The 18,064-nt window shown below is 34.9% G+C and overlaps 1 protein-coding gene and 1 long non-coding RNA gene across 2 annotated transcripts in view; both read left to right on the forward strand.

Moving 5' to 3' along the window:
• LOC132145718 (uncharacterized) overlaps nt 1–18,064 on the forward strand; it is a 383,521-nt gene that overhangs the window by 48,378 nt on the left and 317,079 nt on the right. The window lies entirely within an intron of this gene.
• On the forward strand, nt 418–17,088 carry fkbp10a (FKBP prolyl isomerase 10a). Its single transcript, XM_059556936.1, has 10 exons — nt 418–813; nt 3,387–3,535; nt 8,824–9,013; nt 10,069–10,214; nt 10,447–10,636; nt 10,754–10,899; nt 11,199–11,388; nt 11,618–11,760; nt 13,573–13,736; nt 16,550–17,088. Exons 1-10 carry the CDS (start codon nt 629–631, stop codon nt 16,736–16,738), a joined length of 1,692 nt encoding a protein of 563 aa, XP_059412919.1. The 5' UTR covers nt 418–628; the 3' UTR covers nt 16,739–17,088.

Below are 18,064 nucleotides of genomic sequence, written 5' to 3' on the forward strand. Positions count from 1 at the left end.
TTTGGCCCCTTACCCCCACAGTAATGCACTTAGCTTATATTGGATCATTAACTTTAAATGGGCTAATTTAAAAGCCATTGTCCGATTTGAGCTTTCATTCGGTGACCTACAATTCATAAATGTTTTAGAGATGTTTTGTATGTCTTGAAATCGGAATAAGCCGTAGCCCTAAATCGATCAAACAACATAATCAGCTTTCTGAATGAATCAGAGTCTATTTTATTATAATTTTTTTATTATTTAAACGCAGAATTCTGAAATATCGGGTTAAAGATGTATAAAAAAATCATGCAATTTAGTTGCGTTCCTTATACTGACCAGAACATTTTGTTAAATATTTGTCTTGTTCGTGCTGTATTGTTGAATAGCCTACTGTTGAACTTTGGGACGCGCGTGACGGATTGGAGTTTAGGACCGCGCGGAGGATGCTGCTTCTTCTTGACACGCACTACAGTGGGCTAACAGAGCCTACGTGAACAGCAACTTCTTTCAAGTTATTTTCTGCATGTTTGTACATAATTTCACGGATTTCAGGATAACAAATGCATAGTGATTTTTTCATAACTAAGTATCGTTTTTCACGGCTTTTGTTTTTCTTGCAGAATACATGATAATTATCTTATTTTAAATGGCGATAACAGCAGCTCTCACTGTTCTCCTCACTCTCATACACGTTGCATGTGGTCAGTTGGAAGATGTGATTATTGATCGATACTTCATACCAACACACTGTTCGAGAGAGGTTCAGATCGGAGATTATGTTCGGTATCAATATACCGGCAGATTCAAGGACGGACGGAAGTTTGACTCCAGGTGAGTGAACTCACACTTTAATGTGCAGTGGACCTCTGAACATGTTATCTTCTCTTTTTCAGCAAGGCATCAATTTCAACAACAGCCTAAAAAATTGCAGGATATCGATTTCAAGACACTGGACAGACTTTATGCTTTTACGGGTGGTCTAACTAAAAATTGCAGTAGCCTGCAATGCAATGCGATATATAGAGAGAGAGAAAAAAGTATTGTTGTGGAGGATTTTCAGTTAAATCCCATAGAGAGACCAATATGCTCCATGAAGACCAGGAGTCAGTTCTGTTCAGTCAGCTGACAGAGAGTCAACTGAAGGCCGTAGAAAATGATGAAGAGCCTCCAACTAACTTAACAGTAATAATTATAGTCACATTGACATAATTTTACAGGTTTTGATAGGTTAACAGACAATTCTAGCAACATCCAAACATATAAGATGTTTTAAAGACATTATCTTGGAGATAGTAAGGGTGAGTCACACACTTCTCATCTGCAGCTGTTGATTCTCCTGCTCTGGCATGATCTTATTCCTAAACTACCCCTGCAAATACACCATTAGATAAAACATTCACAAGTTAAATAGTTAACAACATTTATTGCAAAAAGAAAGAAAGAAAAAAAGAAAGAAAGAAGAAGGTTGGCTTTTACATCTGCAATGGTACACAACTAATTGCAGGGCAGGTTTTAGTTTTTCTCAGTTGCTTTGGTGTATTTCTCAGCTCACAACTCAAAACTACTCAAGCGTCATGTCACCATATTCAGTTGTTCGGATCTTAAAAGCGTTTTTCATTCATTTCATATAAAATACAAATCATGTAAAACATTTTCTCAAAACACTGAGATTTGGTTTTGGTTGACTGGATTTCTCTAAATCTGACCTGAGTTCTTATGGGGAGAATAATTTATTGAAGGTAGCAGTTTTTCAACAGCAATGTTGGCATGCTTGTCTTTAAAATATCTTTATCTTTATAAGAATCTTAGCTTCTCCCAAAGTTGTGTCTGTGAGACAGACCTTTATACCTGAAGACAAAAGGGCTAGAAACAATAGTTAAGATCCTGCAATCTACAAGAAGTTCCTGAGAAATGCCATTCTTTTGTTATTTTAACTGAATGGACCATTGGCTTCACACCATTACAGACAGTTTCTGTATATTGTATCTGAGGCATGGTCACTTTGTAAATGCATCTCACATGATCTTTCACTGTGCACAGAAATCCCAAATGTTTTCATAATAATTCAGCAAACCAAAATGTTTATATAGTGGGATAAAAACAACAACAACAACAATTACAGACATTTTTATTGTTTTTTTTTCTCTCCACAAATTATATCTACCAATGTCCCATTAGTCCCAACGCAACAAACAGGACTCTGTAAGTTGTCTTCGTATCAAATGAACATGGTATCCCAGATATGTAGCAAGCATCCATTGAAATAATGTTTCAGTAATCAGTGGCATTTAATGAACACATTCAATAAATCAATGTTACAATGTGATATTGGTTCAACATCATGCTCACAACAACTACAACTGACTTAAAGGCACACAGACTGAAATTAACACCAAATAAAAGACATTAAGGCCCGGTTTCATAGACAGGGCTTAGTTTAAGCCAGGGCTAGGTCTTAGTTAAATTAAAGTTAAATAAAATAATATTTAAGTTGCTTTTATAAAAATGCCTTAGAAGAAAATAAATGTTACAGGTGTGCATTTTGCGACTGAACAATGGCACTGACATAATTTAAGATATGTCAGAGCAAGATATTTTCAGTTGAGGCAGCTCAAACATGCATTTTAGTCTGGGACTAGCTTTAAACCTTGTCCGTGAAACCGGAGGTACATCTAATAAGATCTCATCAGAGGAGGATTAAACAACTCCACAAACAGCATTACCAGCTTCATTCATTACCAACCAGATTGACTTTATTTCTCTCAGGCACCTACTAAAGCTTTAAGAATGAACAGTAGTTTAGGATGTTGATGATTTATTGAGTTTCATTTGAGGATACCATCATCGAGGTCAGTGTTTGCTTTAGTTGAAGATGTCTGTCTCAAAGAGATGTCTGCCTAAAAGGTGGTAGAGTGGGCGGATGAACAGGCAGAGATGAGCAGAGAGAAGGATGTGACAAAATGAGGAAAAGAGATGAGTGCTGTAAAAATGTATTTGCCACAATGTGTCTGAACTAAAGCAGTTCTGGAAGGAAGAGGGGGCCAATACTCCACCACAGCTCTGTGAAATGTTGCTAGTTATCAAAAGCTTTTGTTTGCAGTTTTAGGCTAAAGGTGGCATAACCAGATTTAAACCAAGTTCAAAGGATCAGATTGTTTTACACATGGGTGATTGTGTTATGTGTGTTTTCTCAGGTTTCATTTGTTTTATTTTGTAATTTGTTTCGATATACACAACAGCAGAAGAAATCAAGAATTCAAATCAGAGCCACCCCCTGTGCATGTCCCATGCCCCAAATATGTATATATAAAATATATGCTTGTAATTTCTTAAAGAAAAAAGAAGAAAAAAAAGATTAGAATAAAGTATATTTCTCTTTTCTCTCTCCTCCCTTTCTACCTCAGCCTGGATAAGGGTTTTCCTTTCGTAGGGCAGGTGGGTGTGGAGTCTAAAGTCATTCCAGGTTTGGATAAAGGAATTCAGGGCATGTGTGTAAACGAGCGAAGAAAGATCACCATACCTCCTCATCTTGCATACGGAGTCTTGGGAGCTGGTAACACTGTCCTTTTCCCCTAATAAATATAAATACATCTTCTAATATGAGACAGATGGCACAAAATGTAATATATCTTAATGCGTTCACAGTTGTCCTTATATGAATTTTTGTTCATTAACATGTAGCAAATGTACTGGGAACCCTTTCTGACACGTAGGTATGTGGGAGAACTCTGATTTGTTTCACATCATTATATGTTGAGACAGAGTTAAACTGCAGAAGGAATATTGAAATTGAAATTAATTAACATATAGAACACATAAAAAAATATGATTTTATGGTAAATCATTTAATGTCTTAAAATTCTTTAAAATGTCATAAATTCTTTAAAAATTTTTTTTAAAGAGGCCATGTGTTTTCCTTTTCCTTCTGTGTGTAAAGTGCATCTGTGTATGAAAAATTCTGCCAGATTATAAAGCTAACACAGCTCCAGATCTGCCTAAAATTCATTGTTCGAAGTTCAGTATTACCTCCGCAAACGTCTATAGCAATATATTAGAAATATTAGCAATAATGCCCGTCTAAAGGCATACACAAGAATAATAAAGTTGCAAATTTTAGTGTTATGGTGTTTCAATGCACGAGCAAAATCTCTTAGTTTGGCCTTCCAAAACTGTATGAAATTAGGAATAAGTAGTTAAGATTTATTTATAACACTGATCATTAATAAATAAATAGCACCCCTTAAACAGTACACTGAAAACATTTGCTTGAGTACAGCACATTATTTCATTATACTGTACATTGTATCTGTAAAGTAAAAGAGTAACAGAATGAAAGCTTACTACTGTGAAATAATTTCCTAATAAATTTTGCTCGCAAAGTTGGTTCCAATTATTCTGATTAATTGTCCGCATTTACAGAATCTGACTCAGGCTAAAACTGATAAACCAATGGCATTATTAACTCTTTGTGTCCACAAGTGGTTTAGAAACTTTTTATTATGGTAAAGGGTGCTACATTTCCGAAGTCGCTTTAGCTGAATAATGACACTATTGTCTTTTGTAGATCTGCTTATAGCTATAGTAAACTTGCTTCATAACTGATTACTGTAACTGGACAGTTATTGTGCTGCACTGAAACAACATTAATCTAAACTAAACACTTACACTATTACAGTATCTCTTGTAGAGCTGCTCCACAGCTGAAATTAAATTAGTTCATACACTCTTAAGAAAAAAAAGGTAACAAACTGCACCAGAAAAGGGCCCTTCGGCTTGTAACAATAGCAGAACCCCTCTTTAATGCTATATAGAACCCTTTTTATAGGGTTCCATAAAGAACCATGCCTTTTTAATGATTAATTTCATTAATATTAGTATATTTGTATCACTATTAATATTATTTGTATATATTATTTATTAATATTGTTTTTTACTCTGTCTGCCTGGTATTACAATAATCTGCAGTGTCTGTTAGGGTTTTACATAAAAACTAAATTTTGTAATGACATGTATTTCTACCAAAAATTACAGTGCTCTAACAACAGTTATTAGCAGAATACATTAATAAATGACATTGAACATATTAAATACATAAATAAGTTTTTTGGTGTGATTGAGTGGCCGTTTCTCTCTGCAGATGATGAGGTCGTAGGATGTGACAGCATCAGAAATACACAATTGAGTTCAGAGTTACAATGTGTCTCCTTCCATTTGTTTTTGCAAAAAATAAATAAATAAAAAAGGACCATAAATTTAATATTTTTGTTACTTACTTAGTGGTGAAGTGGAGAGAAGTATCCTTAACTGAACAGTGCTAGACACACTTACATGTTCTCTTAAAATGAAAAGAGAAAAATACATGATTTGTAAGAAACCAGATAAAATTTGAAAGTTAAAAATTATAGAAATTTATGAAAGAAATAATTTACCTGCTGAGAGTGTGTTGACAGTCTGTGTAGATTGAGTCTTTAAACTCAACTGAGAGGATGGCATCACTGAATTCAATGATGAACTGCCTTTAAGTGTCATTCTGCATTATTGACACACTGTTTTCCTAATGAATGTTGTTCAGTTGCTTTGATGCAATGTATTTTGTTTAAAGCACTATATAAATAAAGGTGACTTGACTTGAATTGACTTGTAGTTGGATAGCTGAACTTCAGAAAATCAGTAGGCCTAATGAGCCATCTTTTTTAGAGTGTAGCCTCTATTAGTAATTAATAAATAATTATTAATACATGCTAACAATACTGATTATAAATTCAATGGCTCTGTTACTTAGTGAAGAAGATGAGTAAGTATCTTCAACTAAAGTTAAATTTGTAGTTAATTTAAGAAAGAAATCATTTACCTGTTGAGAGCGTGTTGACAGTTGGATCACAAAGTAATGAAGTTCTTTGTCAGTTACAAATTGAAAAACAGAAGGGAATAAAGAACCCTAAACTCTGACACAAAGAACCATCTCAGCATTAAAAGGGTTCTTCATGATGCTATGGTTCTAAATAGAACTGGTTCTTCATGAAAAGAACCTTTAAAAGAGCCTTCGTTTTTTAGAGTGTAGTTCAATTGTATATATTCAATTAGATATATTATTGTAATCTATATATTACAAATAGATATATATTTTTACAACATTAACAGCTTTATTTTCCTGTTTATTATTTGTGCTGCTAAACAATTTGTATTTTGCATAGCACAGATTAATACTGTAAATGTGACTTGACTATTCAGTGGGGGGTCCAGACCTGTTCCCAGAGGGCCACTGTCCTGCAAGGTTTAGCTCCAACCTCATCTAACCACATCTGAACCAGCTAATCAAGGTCTTCAGACTCACTACAAACTTAAAGTGTGTTGGAGCTGGTTGGAGTTAAACTCTGCAGAATGTTGGCCCTGTGGTTGTTGCTAGTGATTAGGAAAAAGGAAAATGATTTACAGTAACTTCGATTTGCTAGAAACATGGTTTTCAAAGGAAACAAATTCATACATTTTAGTGATTATACTGCTGTGGTATCATAGTAAAGATGAATTTGTAACCACTGATTCTTCACAGCCTCATCCTTAAATAAAGCAAATTCACTTTCACAGTGCAAAGCACAGCATCTTCTCAAGATTAAGCAAATGAGCGACAGCATTTGAAGGATGTTTTCACGGGATGTCCAGGCAGACATTATGCAAATGTGTTAACTTGTGACGTATGAACTTTGAGATTCAAATTCAAAATGACTTTTTAACATTACATTGGGGAAGGCGTGGCCTAATGGTTAGAGATTGGACTCGTAATCCAAATGTTGTGAGTTCGAGTCTCAGGCCAGCAGGAATTGTGGGTGGGAGCATAAATGGCTGCCCACTGCTCCGGGTGGGTGTTCACGGTGTGTGTGTGTGTGTGTGTGTGTGTGTGCACTTTGGATAGATTAAATGCAGAGCACGAATTCTGAGTATGGGTCACCATACTTGGCTGAATGTCACTTTCATTACACACTGCATGAAAGGTAATTTTCAGAAGTTGAAAATAATAGCACTTTAATATTTTAGTTATAAAGTTTGAAGTTCTAATGTGTTTTGATTTATCTAATTTCTACATTTATTAAATGCTGAATTAGATACATTTTAGACCTTGGTATAGGTCATCACACAAAAACATCTGCAACTTTGTAATTGTAAGGGTAGTTTACTTGGTTATAAAAAGAATAATTTTAACAACCTAAAATTTTAATAATTTTAGGTTGTTTAAAAAGAACTCTGAAACAGTATTGTAACGTTGTTTTATGGTAAAAAAAAAAAGTAACCTAAAAAGAATGTTAAAGGTCCCATGTTTCGTGCTTTTTTGAAGGTTTGATTGTGTTTACAGTGTGCAATATAACATGTGTTCATGTTTCGCGTGTAAAAAAAATTTTTTTTCACACAATTCACCTATCTGTATACCGCTGTTTTCATTTGTGCCAGCGGTTCCTGTGTTGTGATTGGACAGCAGCTGAGCGAACGCTGCCCTCCTGGAAATGCGATTGGACTGGTTTTGAGAAGCAAGTATGCAGGAGCATGTGCTAGAGATGTACTTATAATCACAGGAGCGTTTTTACTGACGAGATGCGCATGAAAATCGCATTTGATTTTTTTGCACAGCCCTAACATAGTTAACAAAGCTAAACAGCGTTGCCCTTTGTGTAATAAGTTACAGAAACTGTTTAACGCACCAACTTAAATAATAAAATACACTTACCGGTTGTGGTCCATAAACAACGCCTTCTCCAGACTAAGAGGGAACTGCTCCATCTTTCAAGAATAATCTTTGTGCGAATCCGGCATTAAACTGATTGAGGTTGAGGAAGTTGTCCTCAGCAAAATGTGCTGCACATAGTTTTACATGTGGATTATAATTTTCGGGAACCGAGTTAAACATAAATTGTAACCATTGATCTCCAAGTACAGCGTCCCTGGGAAGCCCAAACAAAGATGATTGGACTCCGAGACGAAAATACCAGCATTTGACGGCATGGCGACAAACACAAACGCAACTCTTCCTCTTCTCCGTCGGAGCGCAACAAGACCACGCCCCCTTTTTGTGTATTCATGTGGGCGGAGATTAGTCAGAAAACTGTTTTAGTGACGTCATTACTGCAGGAACTAGAGGGATGTAGTCCAAACGGGTCGTTCGTTGTAGGCGAATTCTGTTAAATAAAATATCTCGCTTGGCATTGAACTTTGAGCTTTAGAATTTTACAGATATTATTTATACTCTAACAACAACATTACACACTCACTAATGTTTAAAACATGGGATCACGAAGAACGGGACCTTTAAGAATAATCATTTTGTTTCATTGGCTGACTGTCTACATTCTTAAATGTCTTTTTTATGATTAATTATAATTGGTACATTGCATGGTTGAAATAATTATGAGTAAAAATAAAACAATGCAGCAGTATTTCATTTATCTTATTCAAAGAAATCAGTATACTTGCAAACATGAACAGAATCAAACAAGCAAAACACGACAGCAATGGACAATGCATTTAAAGAAACTGCTTATATTTCATATTCATATGAAATGAATAAACTCAACGAAAAACATGGAAATGAACTGATAACACAATTAGATGGTGATCAGATGATGAACTGAATGTTTCTGTGTTATAGTTTTGAACTTGGCATGAAGGTGTGGCCATCCTCTTTAATAATGTTCTAATAATTTTCACTTGATTCCACTAATTGATACACTTTAATGAGATTTTAGGAGATTGATATAGTTAGTGGGGTGTATTAATGTTTTTTACACAAGAAAAGGGCATGCTGGTTTTTATCAGAAGTATCCCATCTGACTCTGCACTGTTGTTTCTCTCTAGGTTTAGTAATCCCACCTGATACAACGCTGGTGTTTGATGTGCTTTTGCTGGATTTGTGGAGTAAAGAAGACAAGGTTCAAATCCGTATACTTCACAAACAGCAGAACTGCAAAAGGACAGTGATGCCCAGTGACTTTGTCCGTTATCATTACAATGGATCTTTGTTAGTGGGAAACCTATTTGATTCCAGGTAATCCAAAATAATAACAAAACCGATTTATCGATTATTTCTTTGATGTGTTCAGTAAAGATCACTTTCCATGAAGATATTTTGTAAATTTCTTACCGTAAATATATCAAAACGTATTAATAATATGCATTCCTAAAAATTCATTTGGACAACTTTAAAGATGATTTTCTCAATATTTTAATTTTTTTGCACCCTCAGATTCTAGATATTCAAATAGTTGTATCTCAAACAAATATTGTCTGATCCTAATAACCATACATCAATGGAAAGCTTATGTATTCAGCTTTCAGATTATGTATACATCACAATTTCGAAAAATTGACACTTAAGACTGGTTTTGTGGTCCTGGGTCACATATTACATCCGTGCAATACAGTAGGTCTTACTGTAATATACAGGCCATCTTTCTCAATGTTAATCTAACAATAAAAAAAGGGAATCACTCACTGCTCTTGATTGAACTGCTTTTGGAGGAAAAGATTCAACATTTCTTGGTGATTTTGCTTTTGAACCCAGAAAACTTTGACTTGCTTGTTCTCAAAACTGAATTTGCTGACTCTATTAAATTGGTGTAGCTCAGTAATGTTTTTGCTGAACTGATATCCCTGGCCTGAAGTTGAATCGACTGTGTTATACTGTGATGATTAAGTGTTCCCTTCCTTTTCTGAGCAGTGCATTTATGGTTTCATAAAACCATGAATCCTTACAAACTTGATTTAAAATGTGTAAAAGTGTAAAGCGTATATTTCTTTAAAGCCAGTGTCACTTGATATTTTGATAAATAATGCAAACACATTATTAAATTTTTAATTTTGGATCACAATGTCAGGATACTTTTGGGACTACTGTATATATGAAATTAGATGTAAATCACATTTATTTCTTAACACATGCACTTTTATTTTCTATTTAAAAAACAACCAAAGCTAACCAAAGTGCAGTACATAAATACTATCAAACTATTTATTAGCAAATCCAGATAAAAAAAAAAGAAAAGGAAAAAAAGAAAGAAAATGTTTTAATTATTTTTTTTGGCCTGTAAATTTTTATCACAGCTATCTTCGAAACTCAACGTACGACACATATGTGGGACAGGGCAGTCTCATCAAAGGCATGGACGAAGGCCTTCTGGGCATGTGTGTTGGGGAGAAGAGATTAATCATCATCCCACCATTTCTGGCTTATGATGACAAAGGATATGGTATAGTTATTAATTACTTTCATGATTTATATGACATGCATTGATATTTATTTCATTTTTTATACACACCTTATTATGCATATATTTTTATTGTAAATTATTATACATTTAAAGCTATAAAACTCAAAGTGTAGTAAAAACGTAAAGTGTGACCAAGTTATCTTTTATGAGATCCTGGATTTAAGAAAATGTGATCAGTTTGAAGCATAGTCTAAAAGAACTTCACCCTTAGGTACAAAGGTCCCTCCATATGCAACTCTAATTTTTGACGTGTTACTGGTCGACGTGTTTAACGTGAAGGATGATGTGAATGTGGAGGTTCAAAAGATCCCGCAGCCGTGCCGGAGAAAGGCAGTGGTGGGAGATTTCATACGTTACCATTATAATGGATCCTTTCAAGATGGCACTGTCTTCGATTCCAGGTCAGTCTGTCATCAGTGTTTTGCAAATGTTTGCCATCATTTATATTTCACAAGACTGCAAAAACATCAAATTTTATATATTTAACTGTTCATATATTTGTATATATATATCCTCAGTTATTCTCGAAACAGCACTTACAACACATTTATTGGCATGGGCTATGTGATTGCTGGCATCGACAAAGCCCTGCAGGGGGTCTGTGTGGGTGAGTGGAGACGAGTCACTGTGCCTCCTCATCTGGCCTATGGAGAGAGTGGATCAGGTGACTGTCAGAAGGAAATTAGAAGAAAAGAAGAAAAAAAACACTGGAAGCTTTTAATTTACATAATGCAACATAGGCATGCTAAAATGTTCCAGAATGCATTATTGTGTTTACTTTCAATTAACCTTTTCAATTATCTGATAGAAAATCACAAAACTTTATCATAGTGGGCATAAATATATTTTACATGGTTCATGCAGTAGTTTACTGGGTTTATTCTATTTAACATTATATATGACTGAATTTGAAAGAGGAACAAGAGGGATGCGAATATTTTCTCATCTGCTCTGTGTTCTCAGGTGAGTTTATCCCAGGATCTGCTGTACTCATCTTTGACCTGCACATCATTGACTTTCACAACCCCAAAGACCAAGTGGACATCAAAGTGATCTACAAACCAGCTGAATGCAGCCTGATAAGTGCTGCAAATGACCTGATTATCTACCGCTACAAATGTTCTCTGTTGGATGGCACACTACTCTACTCTTCGTAAGTGCTCTCCATTTGCATTGTGTGGTTATTAATTTAACAAGGTGACTACTGATGGTCGAACATGATGTAACTAAGATTCACAAATCGGCATGACATCTTTTGGTATCACTATCAGTAAGATTATTAATGAATAGGTGTGCAGAACACACTTTAATCAAATACAAATTGTGATGAAATTGTGGGGGCATTGTTAGTATTCTAAGCATTAGTAATGTATTATCTGCAGAGATGACTACCCAGAACCCCCACGTGTCACGTTAGGTCAAGGGAAGTTGATCGCCGGTCTGGATGAAGGTTTGCAGGGCATGTGTGTGTTAGAAAGGAGAGAGATCACTGTGCCGCCCCACCTTGCACACGGCACCAATGGAGGTCAGTGAACGCACTTTCAAAATAAACTTCAAAAGGTTTTTAGAATGACAGTTCAGTTTGTGGAGTGGTGTTTCACAAATAATCGCACTAATCCATAACCCAGTCTCAATAGGTCTCCAGTTGGCTGCACAAATGTTTTTGCTGAAAAATATATGCTTTCATTATGCGCTCTAAAAAATCCAGGGAAGCATCACATTTATATCCTACGCTTAGAATTTAAATCCCAGAATGCATTGCGATGAGCTCAGTACAGGCTGTATAATATTCTTGTGCATATATGTTTTAAGTATGCCAATCTTCAAATGCGTGTTTCTTTTGCTATATTGTTATTTCTCTGAAGTTTCAAGATGCTGCTACACAGTATGCAGTTATTCATTTTATTTCTACTTTTTCCACAGTATTATATAAGGACTAACACTTCCTTCAAAAAAAGTAGCTAGGGTCAGGCAATCCTTAACCCTTATGCAATGTTTGTTTATGGTTTGTTATTGAGGTGTTATGCCCATTCAGACCAAGACGGCTCTGATTCCTCAGATTCTTGAGCCAAGTGGATTTTGAATGCAGCTTCCACAAGTCAAAAACTAGCTAAATAATAATTTTCTATTTGATACAACTACAGCAGCATGATTAGATCGTTCAATGTGGCACATCAATAGCTGCTACATTCAAATCTGTTTTTTTTTTGAGCCAGAGACAGACGTTTTTTCAGCGCTGTGCATTATAACTAATTGCTAATGGCTTATGAGTGCAATGGCCAGTCAGAGGCGTTCAGATGATGTAAGTAAGATATTTCACAGTGTAAACAGCTTCAGTGATTATAAGAGTTTTTTGTTTGAAATGTTCTTTGAAAATGTAATTTGTTTTTGCTCTCTGTACAATGAAAGTGTTATAATTAGTAACTTACAATATTTTGTATTAAATTCACATTAAATACAAAATCTGAAAAATTAATAAAACAAAAGCCTATATCGTGGATGCTGTGTCACATGACAAGGCTGACCCCCACCACCCCCCAACATTGATCAACAGCAATCATTTAAATCACCTTTGATGCTCTTAAATCTGACCACATAAGTGATGAACTTTATTAAAGTTCCTTTCTTAAAATTCACAGAAATAGCAATCATCTGTTATCATGCTGATAATGTACACACTTGCTTTTACCCCAAAAAATACACTCTCTTGACTGACATAAGCACAGGCCAATCACATGTGCCATAACTCACATGAGGCAGAATTAAGCTGTTTTACAACCAGTTATGTTAAAATAAACTAAACTTCTGACATGAACATGTAAATATTTATTTAACAGTGTAAACACTTACAATGCAAAATACATAAAATAACAAAATATAAATTAACAACCATTTTTATAGAAATTCACCAAGGGTTACACCATTGACCCTCACATACTTCTTTAGCCAGAATCTATTATAAACACTCGCAGAGCATGGATTTTGATGTCTACACGAATATACTGAAATTTGTTCATGCAAAAATGATGTTATAGTGATCACAGTGCGAGAGCACACAGCTGGTTTGATTGCACATCGATAACATTAGACTGCTGCATGCCCAATGTATGACTCCTGTGTACCACTATAATCATCTTTACCTTGATTACAGTCGTCATACTTCAGAACTTTCCTCGAACTGAAAACTTTCCAGGAGTTTTCCCCGTTTAAAATTCTACAAACTGATTGCACAAACATGCTTCTTTTTGCTTTTTAAAGTATTATATCCTCTAGCTTTTGATCTATTAGATGTGCCAGGTTTCCCTGATCTCCTGTCTGTCTCTCTCTATTTCTGCAGCGTCGGGTGTACCCAGTAATGCAGTGTTGCTGTTTGAGCTGGAATTGCTACAGCTGCAAAAGGGTGTTCCTGAGGGCTTTCTGTTCATCTGGCTGCAGGACAGTCCAGAGCCGATGTTTCCTGCCATGGACATGAACCAAGACCAGGAGGTACCGCTGGAAGAGGTATGATCTCCGCTGTCTGGCTTATTACTGTCAATGAAGCTATTTTCTTCTTACTATGAAAAAAGATGAATTAAGAACTGTGTGGTCCTTCAACTGATAACCCATATAGGCCTCATACAAAATATTGTTTTAAAAAGTATAAATCAGCATAAATAATAATAATAAAACATTTATTAATTATAAAGCACCTGGTTAATAGTGTAATATCAACATTTCAGGTTTCCCAATAATGATTGATCTTAGAGCTTAAGAGCATTTTCTGAGTCATTTTGCGATCGTCCGTTATTGTGTCACGTGTGTTTCCAAAAAATGCATGAGACATTATTTCTGGGTCCAATACATAGCTAGTTTTCATGCACTTCAGCGAGTCATTGACTTATTTTTCCTCCAGTCTTTGTGGGGAAAGAATCTGTATGAAGCATTTCATACATTACTTTTCTTTTTTTTTTCAGCCATTTGATTTCTATTTTTCCCACCCTTTTTAACTATTTTATTTATAAATTAATAAAAAAAGAAAGAAAACGAGTCATAAAGTGTACAATAAAGCACAAGCTAATCCTTATATTATAATCACATTGATCTTGAATCAAGTTAAAGGTGTAATATGCTGATTGTATATTCTGTATTCTCAATTAGACAACACAATACAACTTAAGAATTTTGTTATTTAATTCAATGGTGAGATGGGTGTCGAATTATTTAGAAGCCTTTGCACATTTGCTTAGACTATTTCGGTGTTTCATGAAGCCTCGCTCTGCCCACCGCTAGGGAATACACCGGGCAGACAGGAGCACAGGTAACACCAGAGTTGACATACAATCTCGGACAAAGACAGACAGCACAGACTCAAAATTAAATGCAAGGGATAATTAAACACAGGTGAACTTAATGACTAACTAAACTAGACTAATTAAAGGGACAGGAAAAAGACCATATAAGGAACACAAGGAACAAACACGGGCAAAAGACAACAAAAAGGTCCATAATCCTGACAACATCAGGGTCTGGGCAGGCGTACACCACTTTCCTTCTGTCAAGGTCAGAGTACTGCAGCTATTTTAACATCTAACTGCAATAATAATAAAAGCGGTGTATTTGCAAGCACTGAATTCATCATAAACGATTTTCTTTATTAACGGGAGTTTTTGTGAGATTAAATTGACATTTTTAGTAGCCTAATGTTGAGAGTTCATTACTCGCTTTCTGTTCACAGTTTATTCCATGTTTTTATTATTATTATTTTACTTTACTACTAAAATGTTTAAAATAGAAGAAAATGCATAAACTCATCTCTATAACTGTTTTGTCTGTGTAGCCTATAAGAATAGGCCTATGTCCTGGAATAACATTTTAATATATTTTATTCAATAACATTGTTAACTTTTTATTTATTACATCTGCTGCTTTTCTTCTGTGAAAATGAATAGAGACATCAGCCTTAAACTTTGTTTTTGTCCTTTACATCAATTATATTTGTATAAAATAGCCTACATTAATGGTACATTTGAGCAGCATTAGTAAACTGTGTAAATATAAAGAAATGCCAAATCACATCCAGGTTTATATATATATATATATATATATTTTTTTTTTTTTTATTTTTTTTTTATTATAATATGAAATCCAATTTTTTCAAGAATACCGTGATACTAAACTTTTTATTAGTTAAAAAGACTGCTAGATGGCTTACTTTTTATAAGATGACTGAAAATTTTACTTGAATTCAATGTTTATTCTTACTTTGTGAAACCTAATTGTTTTATAACTATTATTATTTCTGTTTCTATAAGTAGTACTCTTGATAATACTCAATAGAAAAAATATATAACCACACAAACATTGTTTGTAAATATTTACACATTATTCAATAATAAGTATCCCCACATGGACCTCTGCCTCCTCCAGAAGGACCTCAATTTCTAAATCAGTAAAGTTTTTTTTTTTTTGTGCTCATCATTCTCAAGAATAGAAATTTGGATACTGGTGTGTGCTCTTTTTGTCCTTATTATTAATGAATCCACAAGAGAGAGAGAGAGGAATGATTCACTTTATTAGCCCTAAAAAGGATAAATCTAATTGTATTTTTTATAAGTATGTCTGCTTAAAAAATGAAGGATGTTGTATTCAAGTTGTTATAAAGGATACACATTATATAACCAGTATTTTATTTGGTGTTTTAAAAGAGGACCATGTTCTTGTGTCTTTATGAGAAGTGGTTTTATTTAATTTTGAGATAAAGACATGTTACTTTATGTGTCAAAGTAGTCTTTATTGCATGTTATTCATATTACCAGATGTTTTCTCCTGCTAATAAGCAACTAGTTAATAAGGGAATAATTGGACCTTTAAATGAAGTGTTTCCACATTAATTTAGTGGTATGTTAATACAGTATTGCACAGTTCTATTTTAAAGTCAAACTCAAAAGAATAACAAAGAAACATGCATCAATGAGATGATAAAAAGTTGGATGTGATTGATGTTAAATTATTCCGAAATAAGCAGAAAAAAAAAAAAAAAAAAAAACTAAAGACTGATTGACACACACCTGAAGCACATCAGTCACCATCAGTTGCATTTTAAATGAACAAACAACCGACTGAAAGAAAAAAAAACTTATATATTCATTATACTCAGACTTTATTATAATGATTTCCTGTTTGCCACTTCATTTCGATTGCATTCATCCATAGTGAGGGCAATGGATGCAATCAAAATCAACAAAAGAGCAACACACCTACAGTATGTGATTTATACGATGTGACATGCTCGTACTGTTTGATCACCAATTGGTTTTTGTTGTCCTCTTCGGCAGTTTTCAGCATTCATTAAGCTACAGGTGGCTGAAGGCAGGGGCCGCCTCCATCCAGGAGTAGACAGTGATGTCATTCTAAAGGACATGTTCAAAAAGCAAGATCGCAATGCAGATGGAAAGATAACTGAAGACGAACTGAACATCATAGTAAATGAGGATGATGAAGTGCCTAAACATGAGGAGCTGTGAGGGCAACATCGCTGTTGGAGTAAGGTTTTTGTAATTCAAGTTGTAACTGGCTGACTATGTCAGCTTGATGTTGGGATCCATGGGTTCAGTAATGGGTAATGTTCTGATGACATATGATGCACTATTAAACAAAATAAATTCCAGAGTTTACATTGGAAGATGTGTTATAATATGTGACCTTTCGGTGTCTTTTTTTCTGTCCATTAATCAATATAACTGAACGATGGGTTTGCATGGATATAGCGGTTTTATGCAGCGTCTATGTCCCGATCAGGTTTTGTTATGCCACTGATCCAGTCCGAGGATTGAGTTGAGTTTCTGCTGATACAGAGTCCCAATCTAATACTTGTATTTTCCTAGTGTCTGGTGCCCAATGAACCCAATGTGTGTGTGTGTGTGTGTGTGTGTGTGTGTTTGTGTGATCTGTATGAAGCCATTGGTAGATGTAAACATGTTACACTCATTGTACCGTTTGGTCACCATTATGAATATAATTTAAATAACCTGTATTTTATATGTACAATAAGCATAAAAAATGCAACAAAAAGAAAATGTGGAGATAAGTTTAGAAAGCATGAAGCTTGTGGTCTCAGTATGCCAGTCTGTTGTTAAGTTTAAAGCAAGATGCAACCCAAAACAATGCACTATATGTCTAGTCTGATGGCAAATAAAAGTAAATGGTGAATAAATTAAAGTTCATTACAAAATTGTATCACTCAATAGCAGCCCTTTCCCTCATATTTAGCTATTCTAACCTTACTTATTTCCGAAGGTGTGGAAGTAGCAATGGGTGGTAAAAGACAAGAGAAGCAGGTGCTGATAATGTTTCTTTAGTCATTCAGGAATCCTACAGCCTGAAGCACTGTAAGGAAACCACCCTTACACAATTCGCTAAGTCTAAGTTAATTTTTCTTTTATTTATTACTTTTTAAATGAAAAAAAAAAAACTAAAACAAAACATTCTTGTATAGATTTTTGGATTTTTCATTCATTACATCAAATACTAGTTCACCTACCAGGACTCTGCTGCAACAACATTACAGTTAGGGATGCACCGGTTGACCGGCCATAAATCGGAACTGGGCGGTTTTTGGTCTTTTTTCGGCCGATTTTTTCGGAAGTGCTCCCGCGTGCACAGACTACATTGTAATCATTCGCTATCATGTCATTTGTGTCGAAGTATTTCGAAACCTGTGTGTAGGACACGGGCAGCCGTTCAGCACTGGAAGTGTAGAGCTACACGTCTGAGGCTCAGATAGCAGGAAGCGAACAGCAGTTGGTGTACTGCAGCACAAATAAGAGACCCTTTGCTGCTCACTAAAGCTG

This window comes from Carassius carassius, chromosome 8 (assembly GCF_963082965.1).
Source record: "Carassius carassius chromosome 8, fCarCar2.1, whole genome shotgun sequence".
Lineage (NCBI taxonomy): Eukaryota > Metazoa > Chordata > Actinopteri > Cypriniformes > Cyprinidae > Carassius > Carassius carassius.

Bases quoted from the DNA above. Each gene is read 5' to 3' on its own strand.
- fkbp10a (XM_059556936.1), top strand. From the start codon at position 629: ATGGCGATAACAGCAGCTCTCACTGTTCTCCTCACTCTCATACACGTT. The intron at 11,389-11,617 runs GTAAGTGCTCTC...TATTATCTGCAG, and splicing joins GGCACACTACTCTACTCTTC to AGATGACTACCCAGAACCCC. The intron at 11,761-13,572 runs GTCAGTGAACGC...CTATTTCTGCAG, and splicing joins TGCACACGGCACCAATGGAG to CGTCGGGTGTACCCAGTAAT.